Here is a 16,525-nt window from a genome sequence, read left to right on the forward strand (position 1 = left end):
TGCTCGGTCATCTGGGTGGTGTGAAGTTCAGAGTGGGGTAGGTGTGGGCAACACCAGCTTGGTCCTGAATTCCTCCGCTCCTCGCGCTGCATCTGCACCAGTGAATCACGCCTGTGACTTATTCTGAATTTCACTTAAATTAGATTTGCTTGAGGATGTGTTGGTCAGTCGTAGAGTGTGTTGAAGGTGTAACCTATTGTTGGTTTGCTAGGACAGGAGCTGTTGATGATAAAGCTTTTTTAATTGAAGTTGTGTAAATAAAGCACATTTTAGCTGTTTATTTTTCCCTTCAACATTTTACTGGGTTTTGTTTGACTTATTTTGAGAAACACCAAGCACCCCATGCTTCCATGCTCTTCCTGCTTTCCTCTTCCCTTCGTCTCTGGCTCTTTCCCATCCCTCCCCTCCTCTTCCTTCTCAGTGACTCCTCAACAGTGAACTTCCAGTCCTAACAGCTCGCATACTGGAAGAGGAGGAGCAGACTCTGTGGGAAGGAAGGTTATGAAACAGGATCTTACATTCTGTTGAACCCGAACCGACCCACTCGTAGTACACAGCACCATGCCAGTGACACGGTATATGTTTGGCTTTATTTTAGCAGACACTAGAATTTGGTGGTTTGACTCAGATGAGATTGAAGGACCGGTTGAGTGTTTTTTTTTTTTCCTGTCATCTGTGAAGTAAAATGTCAACCAGATGCTGCTGGAATACACCTTGTTCTGAAGCAATAGTCCAAAACTGTCAAACAGCACAGACATTTAACTTTACAAAACCTTTTAGGGCTTGTTTAGGTCTTCATATCATCTTTTTTGCTTGTCTAAGGCATCCCTAAGTGGGAATATTGAGATAAATCTCGATGAGTTGTTAAATTTAAGCCATTGATGGTGTTTTATCTAAGGAAGTGTTAGGATGTATGGAGCCTGAGCATGTCCATCTATTTTTAGGCGATTGATGCAGTTTGATATTATTACAGTCGGTTATAAAATAGTAAATCACTTGGGTGTATATGGTTCACTTCTTTAGAAGTGGGTCATGTGACATCCCACGCAAATCCCAGCTCAACACATCCATATTATGTTTGTGGTCCACATTTACAGACCTGGTCAGAGATTTATGTACACTCATCATGGGCCTTATTAACTTTGAGCTTTTGGGGACGAAGCGATTATACAACATAGAACTGCATTGATCTTTTAAAACCAAGAATTCAGTGCATCTTTGAATTTATTATGGATTTTCTCTAATCCAAACAGGTTCAAAAATATACGTACAACATTACTGATCTGTTTTGAAATGCCCAATGTTAAGCTGCAGAGAAACTGCATGTTTTGTAGCCATTAACAAGCTCCTGGTATTATTCTAGCTGGATGTTTAAACAATCTTCCTCAGCTCATTTAAATCGGTTGGTTTCTAGGCACCGACTGGGCTTTTAAGCTTAGTGCACACATCTTCCAGAATCTTCATGGAGGCCTGCTTGGTCCATTACAAAACTAGCTCAGATGTGTGTTTGGGATCATTGTCCTGGGGGAGCTCCCAGTTCAACCATGTGGCTGTTGACTTGAGGTGAAGTTACAGAATCTGAAGGTATTTTCACTCAAAGCAAGATGCTACCATCACCGGTGCTCTGAGAAAGCCTAACCGTTACCAAACAGTTCAATCTTTGTCTCGTCTGTTACTTTGTCCAGAAGACATTAGGACAGCTACAAATTACGGTCCAGCTTGAAATTGTTATTTTAGAAGCAGAGGCTTGTTTTGAGGTCAGCACCCTTTCAGTCCAGATTACATCATCTTTTGGCCCCTGCGATCAACCTAGATTGATATTTTCTGAACAGGAAGATTTGCTTAAGTTACAGTCCATTAATACAGCAAAAGAAGCCATTAGCATCAGATTTAGATTGGGGATGGAATGTAAAATAAAATGCAATACAATCATGGCCAAGAAAAACAGGACATGTAGATTAATTCATGGCTTTTAACTGTTTAGTTGGTTTGGGCCGTTTATCCCATCTTTTTGTTATATTGAACTCGGACTGTTTCTTCCTAACCTCGACATTAGAGCACAACATGGCTGCCTTGTGCTAAAGAAGTGATGATAGCAACTATCTATTTGGACTTTGACTATTGTATTACATCATTTTCACAGATAGTGCGGTACAACCTCTAATAAGAATATGCAAAATATGAATGTAAGACGTTCCTATTGGCTTGTATTTCTAATCATATTTGTTTGACTTTAAAGTTACCTTTAATTGATTATCTAAGCATCTAAGAAAGATGTCTTATCGATTAGCTTTGTACCATTGCACTATGTCTCAGGGGAGTGATGAATCCTACCATGTCTACACCAGTTTCTGGCCAGTACCAGTTTCTGGTTTGCTTTTAGAGGTTTGACCTGCCGTTTTGATTTTGGTTTTTTTCTTCTTCTTTTTTTCAAAGAACTATAACACATAAGATCATTTAAAACATGTTCTGCAAGTTTTTTGATAAAGTTTAAATCCAACAGAAATTAGAGAATCAACAGATCATCCCCGTTTATGTTTCATAGCATGGGTTCATAACCTCTGTCTGATTTTTTTTTGTTTTTTTTGTTTTCACTTAATGATTATGCTGTTTTTAGAATAAAAATAGTGGGAATTTTTATATTTGATCCATTTAATGATTTGTACAAAACATTTAATGACTTGGACAAAAGGGACAGATGGACATGTATTTGACATGCGGATCATCAGTCAGAGCCAATCAATGAAAGATTGGCCAATTGATTGGTGTCTCTCTGCCTTTAAAATCTACTGGTAGCTCTGTTTTTGTCTGTCATCATGAAAGACTTGCAGCCGATGTCCGAGGCTTCAGCATGACACAGACTATAGTTTGGTATCAGTCATAACTATGTTTGTCTGTCAGAGTTGGGAGGAAACCTGAACTCTGGACACAGTTCTTCTCCCAAATTAGGTGGATGAGGTTTAAATTTCAACTGAACTAGGAGAGGCTTCTTGTTTGAGACCTAGCTAGTAGATTTCACAGCGCGGAGATGCTCATTCACACATGGTTCACTGTTGTTGACATCTCATTAAGTCTGCCTGCTTACAAGTAAGCTGTTTCCTAAAGAGTTGCACACAGGAAATGTTGCTGGCAGCATCTTTCCTTTGTTTGTTTGCTGTTGTCAAATCCTATAATTGGCAAACAAAAAGATTAGAAGACACATTCAATGTTGTGACCTTATGCAGATCCTCTGTCACGTCTCCATAATTTAATTTAGAGACTGTTTCTGCATGGTTTGACAGATTAGGGTAGATGTGAAGGCGCAGTTTTCTTTAGTCTGTGAAGCTACTTCAAATCAGCGTGAAGCTGAGGCTTCAGAGCTGCTGCCTTGAATACTAACGCTGCAGAAAATGGGTCAATCAGCCTTTTTTGAAAAATCTCTACTGCCTCCTATTCCCAAAGCATTTCTAGAAAAGTGTTCTTTAAAAGCTGTTTTTCGTTGTGGAAGGACGTCAACTTTTCTCAGTGAAAAATCTGTCGGCTGATTTCCTTTTGTCTCCTTTCTTTGCAGGCTGTCAGCATCAACAAGGCCATCAACACACAGGAGGTTGCTGTCAAAGAGAAGCATGCTAGGAATATCCTCATATTGTTTGTGTATGAAGAGAAGAGCTGTGTTTATTTTGACATGTGTGCAGAGGGTTACATTAGTGCAAAACAACAAACTCTGTGTGACCCCATCTAGTTCATGTGGCTCTGCTGCACAGATGATTCAGTCATAAAAGACACAAAAGGTACATTTAGCAAATGGAGCTTACTGACATGTTAAAGATCCAGTTCATATTCAGTTCTACAGAATTCAGTCCTGTCCAAATTCAGTTCAGATCAATCCAGTTCATTCAGTAAACTCCAATCCTATTGACAGAAAATTAGATGCCATCCAATTTATTTCAAAATGCACTAAAATACAATCAGATTGATTTGATCATAAAATGCAAACTGGTGAATCTGTCTATAGCAGACGTGTGCAGCATTTACAATGCAAAGATCCATTATCACCAGCTAAATAAAATGTGTTTAGGGTTGCAAATTTTTCACGACCTTTTGAAAAAAGACACCGTATAATTTTTGATAAATATCTACTATGGGATTTTTTGTATTTTTTAACTAACACCACTTGTTTCTATTTTTAGGTTTTAATATAACAAAGAAATATTTTTTATTTGCAAAGAAAGGATGAAAAAAGTTATATTTGAGGAAAATGATGTAAAAAGTAAAAGCACATGGTTTTTGACCTAATGACAAAGAAGTGATCTAAAATCTATTACTGGTTAGTGTCATTCGGTTGTGAAAATTCATTGCAGTTATTCACAAAAAAAAAAAGAAAAACAGATAAAACCTGTATTTGTTAATATATATCAATTGAAAAACATTAGTTGGTTCCTTATCTGTTTAAGCCAAAGTTATTAAGAGCCATTGTGGAAGGTGTAAAGAATCTTTTGTGGCTCCGGAGCCTTAGGTCGCAGATCATTGGTCTAAGGGAACCTGGCTGATTGCAATCGGTAGTTCACCTCCCGGCAATTCCTCCTCCTGGGCAAGCATGCGGCAACAGTCGAAAGGAACACCTCCATTTTAAGATGAAGAAACCTTCAGCAGAGCCCGGGTTAGTATAAGCAGCCATCACCTGTGTCTGGCTTGGGGTTGATAGAACATGCCGGGGACACAGAAACAACGCAAGACTGAGCCAGGTGTACCTTCTATGGGTAAGAAAATTGAGGGTCCTCTTCGACCCTCCAGTGTTTTTTTTGTGTGTTTTTTTTATCAATTTGGTGTCATATATCTGCATCTTGATGCTTCAACAAATTAATTTTATAACCACACCACTAACAGTACTTTCCATGTAAAAGAAAACTAAAGACTAAGTCTAGTCATCACCTTGATTTAAACAACTAAAAGATCCTGTCAATGACGGTGTCCAGGAAAGAAATGAATAAAAACGCAAGCTCTGAGCTAGGAATACTTTCTTGATGGCTATTGGTCAGTTATTGAATCTGTCCAGGAAAGGAATGGTTAACAGAGGTGATAAATCGGTACTTTCAGTGGGAAGTATCACATAACGTTAATTACAGCAGGTGATTACTCTGTCAAAGAATAGCAATTAAACAGAGAATTGCTTAGCCAGGTGTACCATCTATGAAAAGAAGGTATACCTAGTTTAGAGTTAAAATAAACTTCATAACAGAATACCAAATTTATTGTTTGATTTGTGAACAAAGTCTAATCACCTAATCGAAACTGTCAGTATCTTGCTATTGGGTACAAAAGACAAAGGACTAGACTTACATTGATAATGAAGCTTTTTTTATTACCTTAAACTGCCTTCAGAGGAGTAGATGGTAGGACAAGTCAAAACAAAGAAAATATCCTGATCAAATGTAACATTTATTATGAGTCAAACTAGCACTAATAGAATAACCACCATATCAAGTGACCCAGCGCTCCTTAACCTGTGCTCCTACCCTGCATCTTGGGGACCCATCATGAGAAGGGCGCCCACACTTTCTGGGCTGCCGTCAACCGGCTTCCTCTCTCCAGCAACGCGGTGCTCTGCTGGAAGTTCTGCCACGTCTTCCACAAGCTGCTGCGGGACGGACACCCCAACGTAAGTAAAGATGGCCCTCAGACGTCATGGAGAACATCGGTGGTTTCTGTCTTTTGACTGTTTTTAAAGCAACGACTGGTTCTTTCAAATCTGTCTGACCTCCTGTCTTCGTTTCCACCCGCAGGTGATAAAGGACTCCATGAGGAACAAGGCAGATCTGGCTGATATGAGCAGGATGTGGGTAAGTAAGAACACTGACGATGGTATTTAATCATGTCTGCTGAGTATTTTTCATCTTTAAAAAACACGCTTAGTGATTGGACCCAGAAATATACATTTCAATCCTCCTAATCATAAAAGAAGAAATGTATTTCTCTGTTCCTGGTCTTAAGCAGAGCAACTAAAAAGCTCGAGAGTTTATTTTACTTTTGACCTCTATTTGCCCGTTTTCTTTACACTGTACATTTTTGTAAAGAGAGGCCGCAGCAAAGAAATTCATTTGCCTAAATGTTTCAGACACTATTTAAAATAATGTACTTAGTCACCAGCTGCTTGTAGGGAACTGAAACATTTCTTGCTTTTAATACAGAAAAACAGCAGCCAGTAACTAGAGCAAAATTAAGATTTCTGGCCTATTTGCGAAATGCTGTGTGTGGCAGAAAACATTACACTGCTCATCACCCTGAACACAACATTCCCACTGTAAAACATAGAGGAGGTAGCATCCTGCTGTGGGATGTAGGTCTTTAGCAGGGAAGCTGCTCAGAGTTGATGGGAAGATGAACATACATGAACATCTAAACAACTCCATAGAGCTGGAGTTGTTTAGATCAAAGCATAGTCATATGTTAGGATGGCCCAGTCAAAGTCCAGATCTAAACCCAAAGGAAAATCTGCTGCAACAGTTGTGTTCACAGACTCTCTTTATTCTATCTGACTGAGCCTGACCTAATTATAATGATCAGAGCACCCTCATGTTGTGGTTAACACGCTGACATTTACAGATGCCTGGAGAGCTGCATCTTCAGCAGTTAACCCTTTTGTAAGCCATCAGAGCTAAAGCATTAAACATTATTGCAGGAGTGCCGTTATTTAGATGACATTCTCTAATAATAACATTTGCATTGATCTAAGAGTGAGAGTCAGTTCAGAGCATCGACCACGACACCTCTGATTAAATTGTTAGTTGATTGTGTAAACTTGTTTGAAGTGAAATCCTTTTGGCCGCAAATTGTCCCTCCTCACTTACAGAGCAATGTTGAGAACCAGCAAACTGGGTGGAGGCCTTGACATTCAGTACTGGCTCAGTTTCTGCTGATGTCACCAGGCAGGAGGTTACAGGAAGTTTGGTTGCAGCATCATGTTTCCGGTTGTTTCACTCTCACACTCTCCCAGGCAGAAAGGAAAAAAAGGAAGTGACGAGCCACATAGTTGAGGATACTTAGCTGTTGCTCCCGGGCTTTCCAGTTATGGCAAAATATACATCCACATTGTTTAAATAGTTCATATAAAATATATATATATATATATGTATTTTTTAGTGTCCAGCTAACTCCTTAGTGCACTAGATGAAATGGTTACTTCTGCCTTTGATTATTTCTCTTTCTTTGTCGTCTCTCCCCCTCAGGGCCATCTGAGTGAAGGATATGGAAAGCTGTGCAGCATCTACCTCAAACTGCTCATCACCAAAATGGAGTTCCACATTAAAGTGAGTCCTCCTGGCCTAAAAAACCAAGCAGCAGCCTCCCTCTTCGCTTGTTATCTTTGTTCCAGACCCTCCTACTTTTTTGACTCCAGGGCTGAGGAAATTCTAGCTTGCTCGTTAATAGGTTTTGAAAAACCTGTAATGTAGCACTTTGATGACGGCTGAGGTGGCAAGAGAAGTGGCTTCTGCAGGTTTCTTTCCTGATGAAGACTGGAAGTTGATTTTTAGCCATGGTTAAGGGCAGTAATATGACTCTCTGCCATCCAAACTGCTTAATTCCCATTTCTGTCGGCAGGTTTTTATAAATGTTGTCATATATCTCTATGCCATCATGCATGTTGAGCCATGGGCTTTTGATGCATTGTCCAGCTGCATCTTTGTGGGCTGAAAAACGTAACCTGACACTCCTATTGCCATGACTAAATAAATTGACAAAGGGCTCTTAAGCATTCTGATAAATTCATCATTATGCATCATCAATAGAAATAATGCTTATGAGGTCATTGTTTCATAAACTGAAGCTGGTGGCTTTAAATATTCCAAATGTCTGTGGGGTCCCTTTGGTCCTTGTTGGTCTTTTCACCGCCGTTGTCCAGAGGCTTCCATTCAGCCTTCCTGTTATCTGCTAAAAGTCGTGCTCTCTTGCAGCCTGGATGACTTGCAGATACAATATGTCTCCACATGAAAATGGTTTTCTTCTAAATAGTTTTTTACATCCCTGTGATTATATGCCGTCAATTTTAAACACCTCACTCTTACGAAAAATACCCTTTGAGTCTTCTTCATTCAGTAACGACGCCCACAGCGAAGAGTGGTGTGTTTAGTGTATTCACAGACTGGAAAAAGACTGTTTTGAAACAGCCCTTATAACATTTCTCCATTTCCAGTGCTGGTGTATCTCTGCTTTTTATAATTTATATTTTAGGAACTTCTTGTTCTTTGGCTTGTAGCTAAAATGTTTTTCTGTTTTTGAACAATTTTTTTTCCCCCTAATCTTTAGTTTTTTTTTATTCTACTGGTGTTTTCAAATATGACGTTATTGTATTAAGAACAATTTCTATTTCTAACAATTTACTATTAAAAAATTTTGTTTTTAATCAAAACTTTTGCATGAGTTCAGAACAGAAGTTGTGCAGAAGCAGCACGGAGGACTTTATCACATGTGTAGAAAGAGACAATTTAACCCTTTAACAAAAACATTTATAGGCAAAGGTATCGGATTCTGATGCCAGGATATCTGAAGTTTGTGGTTTGAGTTTAAAGCTCGGTTCCGTCCTGTTCTGTTTCAGAACCCTCGTTTCCCCGGCAACCTGCAGATGTCGAACAGGCAGCTCGATGAGGCGGGAGAGAATGACGTCAACAATTTGTGAGTGCAGGGTGCTGCTTCTGCTCCTGTCCCTCTAATATACAACCAAAAAACTGGAATAAAACTTCTGATTTAGTTCTTATTCAGATCTGGATTACAGCGCTAAACCTTTTGGATTTTAACAAAAGGCAGTGTGTCTGCTTTAATAGTTGAATTTCCTAATATTCCCAGAGGATTCCTGGGAAAAGGAAAGCACTTGTCAGCAGTTTTGGGAAAGTGATTTGGTTCTACATCTGAGTTAAATCTGTTGTTCCACTTCTACACCATGTTCCACTCATTTTACCTCAACTGTTTTTGCACGCAGCAACAGCAACATAAATCTATCCCTGCTCAGGCCCCAGCAGAACTAAAGCTAATTATTTTACATAATACACTGATAGCAGCGAGAAAAGAAAATATTAAGATTCATAAATGTAGCAGTTGATCAGTAAACCCATGGTTTCAGTGGCACTTTAACATGTATTTATAAATGACCTTGCCTCATTAGACCTAAGGTCAGATGCGACAGTTTTAAATAAATCTATAAATGGGTAAGAATAAATATTATGATTATCAAGATGCGAGGTGTGCACAGACACTAATTACTAATTATGCACAAGAAAAAAATCCCACCCTATTAACTCCAAAAGAGAGGGTTGTTACTTTATGCAAATTAACATTAACGTTTTTTTTCTGACTGGTGGCTGGATGTCACCTGGTGAACCCTGAGTTTAAGGTTCAAATTTTTTTTTAACTGAGATTGACCTGGGAATCAAATATGATAGATGATATGATATTTGTTGAACACATAAAGAACATACAGAAATTAACTTCAGTAGCTCGTAAAGAAATTAAAGACCCAAATCTGATGACAGAAGCATACATGTATTATAATTACTACATTTATTAGTTACTTTGTTACAGCCATTTAACCATAAATGGCTGCACCTTTTTTTATAAACAAAATGAAAAGCAAAAATAACATCAAAATTGTTTCATTAATTGAATTATACATCAATTTGGGACAGATTCTGTCTCCATGACAATAATAATCAAACCTTAATTTGTTGTACATTTAGATTAAAACTCACTTCGTTAACAAGACCCTTATTTTCACATCAGTTATTCCTCATGTTTTTACCCTGTAACAAATTATTTAATTTTTTATATAGTTTGAAAGAAGATTATTGTTATCATTGCAGTATTTATAAGAGATCAGCGCTGGCTTATAAAGAAGATGTACTGTAATTATTTTTCTCCAGTAAGTTGTAGTGCTTTAGTTTTAGGTTTCCAGTGAAAAATGGGGAACCCTCAAAGATATGAAAATCCAAACAAATCGATACATTTTAATTTAGCCAGAAATGAATGAATAATCTATGTTTTATTTTATTTTCATATGTTTCTTTTTTAACATGTCCTGTCCTACAGAGTAGCACTCAGAATTGTTGTCTGAGCGCCGTTTTATGGTTTCAGTCGTGGCTCTGAAATCTGAATCAGGGGGGTCAGTTGTTTGCAAAAATTGTTAGCTGGAATCGGTAAAGAAGAAATTGTTTTATTCAGGAACAAAAGTGAATTACTCTGCTTATTTAAAGATGACTGAACCAGTTAATTGGCAGAATGTAAGTCAGCTTTGTTATTTTTAATAAAATGTGTAAATCAGAGACAAGGAACTTGTCAGTTGTAATGTTATGTGTATTAAAGCAGTGCAATTGGCATAAATTTCAACCTTTTTCTTCTCCAGCTTCCAGCTCACAGTGGAGATGTTCGACTACCTGGAGTGTGAGCTCAACCTCTTCCTTGGTGGTGAGTTATTCTGCTCTCTATAGACCCAGCTGTGCCTGTCTTGGGTACGCTCACACACACTGTGTGTGAGCGTCCTCTGACAGACAGGAAGTACAGAGTCTGGCTGATACGTGTACTGTACACAGTGGTGAACGGAAATAGACAAATGTGGAACTTTGAAATCACCTCCGAGCTGGGCTGCGGCCCTTTTGTTGTCTGGCTGAGTCACCTGAGGTTAATGTCTGCAAAACCAGTTAAAAATGGACTGCAAGGATGTAACCAGGAGCTCAGGAGAAATTTAGCCTCCAGCCATAAAAGATGAGGAGGAAATTACATTCTGCTTTCTATTTATCAAGCTGCTTATTACTTGTCCTCATGATATTATGGAGCAGCCTTCTCCTCCACCTTTCTAAGCAAACTGATTAGCTGCAAAAGCTTACACTGGTCATTCTTCTCGTTTGGCTTTGATTTGGCTTTTTTAGAGGGATTTATTTCTTCCATGATCAAATAAAGTATCTCTGGAAAAGTCTGGAATTTCATGAGTGTTTTCCATATCTGGATGAGGATGCCCTTCGTTCATCCATCCCTCGATCCATCCATCCATCCATCCATCCACCTGTCTATGCATTAGTATGTCCATTTTTATGTCCATCTATCCATCTGTTCGTTTGTCCTGCCAGCAGCCAGTCAACCATCTTTGTCTTTCCATGTATCCATCCATCATCCTCTGATTTTTGCAGATCCATATCTAACACCACTGTAAACATTTCTGCCATGAATCCATTTTAAAAATGTCCCAAAAAAGGACTAAGAACCTTGGAAATCAGAGTTTTGACCTGAAAACTGTGCAGGAACCCTGTACTAATAATAACTACACACATTCATTGTTAATACATTACAGTGTATTTCTGTTATGTTTTTTTTAAGTATAATGTCATGTGAAAAGTGTGTGTGTTGTGCAGCAGTCAGGAAACCACACCTGCATTGCTCTGAGGCTCTCAAGGCCCAACGTAAGGAATGAAAGGAGGCTGTAATGATGGAGGCAGAGACTGAGCCAGACAAGCCTGACAGTGTTCAGGTTGCTGCTCCCTCTCTGCTCCATTTAAAGTTCCTTTCCTGTTTTGCCTTTTTGAAACAACACTGAACGCTGTTTTCAAACAGGGTTGAGGCGACGGCCGAGCTGACTGACTGTTGAATTGTTCATGAATATTTGTTTTCGCCTCGTGTTTATTGATCATTATTTGTCCTCGCCTCTTTAGTGTTCAACTCTCTGGACATGTCTCGGTCTATATCGGTGACGGCGGCCGGTCAGTGTCGTTTGGCTCCCCTCATCCAAGTCATCCTGGACTGCAGCCACCTGTACGACTACACCGTCAAGCTGCTGTTCAAGCTGCACTCCTGTGAGTCACACACGTCTGCTGGTCTAACTGCGCAAGCATCAATATATCTTTGACTTTTTATTTACGGACAGGAGCCACAAGTCTGACCTGAGATGATTGCAGCATGTTATCCCTGCTTTTCTGGTCTGGAAGGAGAAAGAATGAGTGTACTGCCATAAATAGCTTTAATTGACTAAGTTGTTGATTGATTATTTTATTTTAGGAATGATTACAGGGCAGTAAAGGAAAGTTATCTCGCATATTTCTATGCTCCTACCAACTACACTGCTCAAAAAAATAAAGGGGACACTCAAATAACATCCTAGATCTGAATGAATTAAATATTCTCATTGAATACTTTGTTCTGTACAAAGTTGAATGTGCTGACAACAAACTCACACATAAATCATCAATGGAAATCAAATGTATTAACCAATGGAGGCCTGGATTTGGAGTCACATTCAAAATTAAAGTGGAAAAACACTCTACAGGCTGATCCAACTTTGATGTAATGTCCTTAAAACAAGTCAAAATGAGGCTCAGTATTGTGTGTGGCCTCCACGTGCCTGTATGACCTCCCTACAACGCCTGGACATGCTCCTGATGAGACGGTGGATGGTCTCCTGAGGGATCTCCTCCCAGACCTGGACTAAAGCATCCGCCAACTCCTGGACAGTCTGTGGTGCAACGTGACGTTGGTGGATGGAGTGAGACATGATGTCCCAGATGTGCTCCATTGAATTCAGGTCTGGGGAACGGGCGGGCCAGTCCATAGCTTCAATGTCTTCATCTTGCAGGAACTGCTGACACACTGCAGCCACATGAGGTCTAGCATTGTCCTGCATTAGGAGGAACCCAGGGCCAACCGCACCAGCATATTCAGTTCAATTCAGTTTTATTTATATAGCGCCAATTCACAACACATGTCGTCTCAAGGCACTTCACAGAGGGTTTGGAATGGCATAGGGTTGTTGGGGAGGTTAGATTAAACTACTGAGTGTTAGAGTTTGGCTATTTTAGAGTGGGTTATGTGTAGGGGTACTAAGTTAAATAATACACTAATAAAGTGTGTCCATGTTTAGCCCACTGGTGGCCATTGTTATACTAAAAACCACAAGGAGTGGGGGTAACTCTTTCTGTCAGACTGATTATAACCATTGGAAAAGAAAAGGGGTGGCACAGGTAGCAGAAATGGAGGTGTGTTTGCACCTCAACCATAACTGAGCCAGTTTAGGCTAAACCTGACTCCCCCTTACTCCATCCAACAGGGAGGGAAGAAGACGGAGGTAAGAATAATTGGAGAATGTTGTTTCCTGTTGCGTTGTGTGAAAGGTGGATAAATTTAAAATGGGCTAAGTCAATTCAATCGAATCATATAGATTTCAAGTCAGGTGCATACATTCCAATTAATAACTAACCATTGAACAGTACAGTCAGATTCAGTTATTTATTCAAATTGAATAAAACGTTTTTCTATCTATATGGTCTCACAAGGGGTCTGAGGATCTTATCTCGGTACCTAATGGCAGTCAGGCTACCTCTGGCGAGCACATGGAGGACCATGTGGCCCTCCAAAGAAATGCCACCCCACACCATTACTGACCCACTGCCAAACCGGTCATGCTGAAGGATGTTGCAGGCAGCAGATCTCTCTCCACGGTGTCTCCAGACTCTGTCACGTCTGTCACATGTGCTCAGTGTGAACCTGCTTTCATCTGTGAAGAGCACAGGGTTCCAGTGGCAAATTTGCCAATCCTGGTGTTCTCTGGCAAATGCCAAGCGTTCTGCACGGTGTTGGGCTGTGAGCACAACCCCCATTTGTGGACGTCGGGCCCTCATACCATCCTCATGGAGTCGGTTTCTAACCGTTTGTGCAGACACATGCACATTTGTGGCCTGCTGGAGGTCATTTTGCAGGGCTCTGCCAGTGCTCCTCCTGTTCCTCCTTCCACAAAGGTGGAGGTAGCGGTCCTGCTGCTGGGTTGTTGCCCTCCTACGGCCTCCTCCACGTCTCCTGGTGTACTGGCCTGTCTCCTGGTAGCGCCTCCAGGCTCTGGACACTACGCTGACAGACACAGCAAACCTTCTTGCCACAGCTCGCATTGATGTGCCATCCTGGATGAGCTGCACTACCTGAACCACTTGTGTGGGTTGTAGAGTCCGTCTCATGCTACCACGAGTGTGAAAGCACCACCAACATTCAAAAGTGACCAAAACATCAGCCAGAAAGCATAGGTACTGAGAAGTGGTCTGTGGTCCCCACCTGCAGAACCACTCCTTTATTGAGTGTTTTGCTAATCACCAAAGATTTCCCCCTGTTGTCTATTCTAATTGAACAACAGCATGAGAAATTAATTGTCAATCAGTGTTGCTTCCTAAGTGGACAGTTTGATTTCACAGAAGTTTGATTTACTTGTGGAGTTATATTGTGTTGTTTAAGTGTTTCCTTTATTTTTTTCAGCATTGTATATCTTTAATATTTGACTGCTTTAGTCCTCAGAATTTACTTAATTTGAACTATTCTGTTTCCTGGTCCCAGCTTTTAAGCATCGTCCACAGATATTTTTGTTATAGGGTTGAGGATGGTGCTTTGAGGAGGGCATTGTGGAAGCTAGCTTCCAGACGCTGGGTTTGATGTATTTGGGATTATGGTCCCATTGGCTCTCCATCGTGTTTAGGTTTCAAACATCTCACCTTTGCATTAAAGTGAAGTTAAAGAAGCTGGAGCTAGTCCTCCTTTGTCATTATTCCATCTACTTTGTACATTGCACCGATACCACTAAAAACATCACCGTATCGAAGCATGATGCTTCCACCACCATGCTTGACAGCTGTAATTGTTCTTATACTTCAAACACCACAATTCTGATACGTACTGAAGTTGTTCAGGATCTACTTTTACTCAGATTTTGCTTCGGACTTAATTTTTCATTCAGCATCCTTCTCAGATATCTTAAAGATCAGCAGGATCATCTAAAGCTGCCTTAATTTTCCAAATATGTTACGATTTGTCACGTGTGTGGGTGTGTGTGGGGGTGTTCAAGATAATCTGCTGACCTTGAAGTAGCATTTCTTCTCAATATTTTGACACAGGTATTTTATCAATACAAAAAACTAGGCATCCCTCATTAAACCTGAATTACAATACAATCATCCCTACCTTTACCAAAGGTCAGTCAGACTTTTCCTTTATTTTTCAAAGTGCAAGATCACATCTGCAGCAGGAAATCCCACATTATAGAATACATGTTTTCTTTTTCACTTTATTATTTTAGCAGAGTTGCAGTTAAAATGGGATTATAACTCAGGACCTTTCTGCTGCAAGCCAACAGTGCTACCACCCGTCCTACTGTTATGTGCTTTAGATTACATAAAACAGCTTATAGTCACCTTAACAAGGCTTCTTATTGTAGAGGGAGTTTTTACTTGGCTGGTTAATAGAAATTGCATGTACTGTATTTATGAAGTTTCGGGGAAAAAAACATTGGGTCAGGAAACTGACTGGGTTGGTTGTGGGACAAAATCACAGAAAACAAGTTTTAGAAGTTAAGCTTTGTCAGGAACTACGTCCTGTGATGCTGTATGTCCTATTGGAAAGGGACAACCCTTGTGAAAACAGAAAGGGGGTATTCATAGTTCCTACAGTCTGGAAAAGTGTTTTCCCGGTATGAATCCATATGGAAAGATGATTGTATTTCCAGACTTTTTTGCCTAATCTTCATAGTTTTTAGTTTTGGCTGGGATGTAAAGCCCGACCACTCTAGAAGAATCTTAAAGTACAGACATAAAATTAGGCTAAAAAACTGAGAACTCCTGCAGTGTTTAAAGAAGTCGAACCTGGACTGAATTACTTTGTGCTGATTAAAAATCCTGGAATGAAAGCTTTGCTTTATTGACGAACACTAAACAAATGTTTATGGGTTTCCTGAAAAATGTTGTGAAAATCTTGTCTTGGAACCAACATTGCTTTGATTCTTGAGCTGAGTGTATCTTTACACTGTTAGTGGTAAACATCAGATCTGCTGAGACAGACTTTAGTGCCTCCGTACACCCAAAGAATGCACCAGATCTTCGCTTTTTGAAAATACGTGTGTGTCACAAAGTCTCCGGAGCTGCTTCTAGATGTCCTTCAAGTTGTGTTTGAATACAGATTTATTTTATCACCCAGGATTGTATTTTTATCCTTCGCTCTCAGATCTAAACAGACCTAAACAGATCTACATTTAACAGTTTTTTTCTCAGCTGCTGCTGAACATGTTTATACAGTCGGATGATTTTATGGTGCAGCTAAATATTTTTCCACACTGAGCTTAGACGTGTTTGTGTTTTGTGCGTGTGTTTGCAGGCCTTCCAGCCGACACTCTCCAGGGCCACAGAGATCGGTTCCAGGAGCAGTTTAAGAAGTACGACGTTACCTCACCGTCGCATAAAAACTGTTTCTCAAAGTATTCCCCTGTGTTAACTCATCTTCTCTTGTTTCAGGCTAAAGAGTCTCTTCTATCGCTCCAGTAACCTGCAGTATTTTAAGAGGCTGATTCAGATCCCACAGTTGCCTGAGGTGAGGACGACTCCCACCGTGTCTTATGTCTAATTCCTCGCCTACGCCAAAAAGAGCTGCTGATTCATTTTTGTGTTGCCCAACTAATTGAGCGACAGCACCACGTGTACATCTTGTGTGTAAATGTTGTCATCATTCCTGTCCAGGACAGGCTGATCATGTAAAACTCAGCCTAAAT

At 40.0% G+C, this 16,525-nt stretch overlaps 1 protein-coding gene across 1 annotated transcript in view; it reads left to right on the forward strand.

Annotated features, from left to right (window-relative positions):
* hip1 (huntingtin interacting protein 1) overlaps positions 1 to 16,525 on the forward strand; it is a 68,617-nt gene that overhangs the window by 29,823 nt on the left and 22,269 nt on the right. Inside the window, exons 2-10 of the mRNA XM_047390708.1 lie at positions 3,551 to 3,614; positions 5,496 to 5,638; positions 5,763 to 5,819; positions 7,206 to 7,286; positions 8,573 to 8,649; positions 10,370 to 10,431; positions 11,670 to 11,810; positions 16,135 to 16,192; positions 16,272 to 16,347. Of these exons, the coding sequence (XP_047246664.1) occupies positions 3,551 to 3,614; positions 5,496 to 5,638; positions 5,763 to 5,819; positions 7,206 to 7,286; positions 8,573 to 8,649; positions 10,370 to 10,431; positions 11,670 to 11,810; positions 16,135 to 16,192; positions 16,272 to 16,347 (759 nt within the window). The remainder of the gene's footprint in view (positions 1 to 3,550; positions 3,615 to 5,495; positions 5,639 to 5,762; positions 5,820 to 7,205; positions 7,287 to 8,572; positions 8,650 to 10,369; positions 10,432 to 11,669; positions 11,811 to 16,134; positions 16,193 to 16,271; positions 16,348 to 16,525) is intronic.

This window comes from Girardinichthys multiradiatus, chromosome 18, assembly GCF_021462225.1.
Source record: "Girardinichthys multiradiatus isolate DD_20200921_A chromosome 18, DD_fGirMul_XY1, whole genome shotgun sequence".
NCBI classification, from domain to species: domain Eukaryota; kingdom Metazoa; phylum Chordata; class Actinopteri; order Cyprinodontiformes; family Goodeidae; genus Girardinichthys; species Girardinichthys multiradiatus.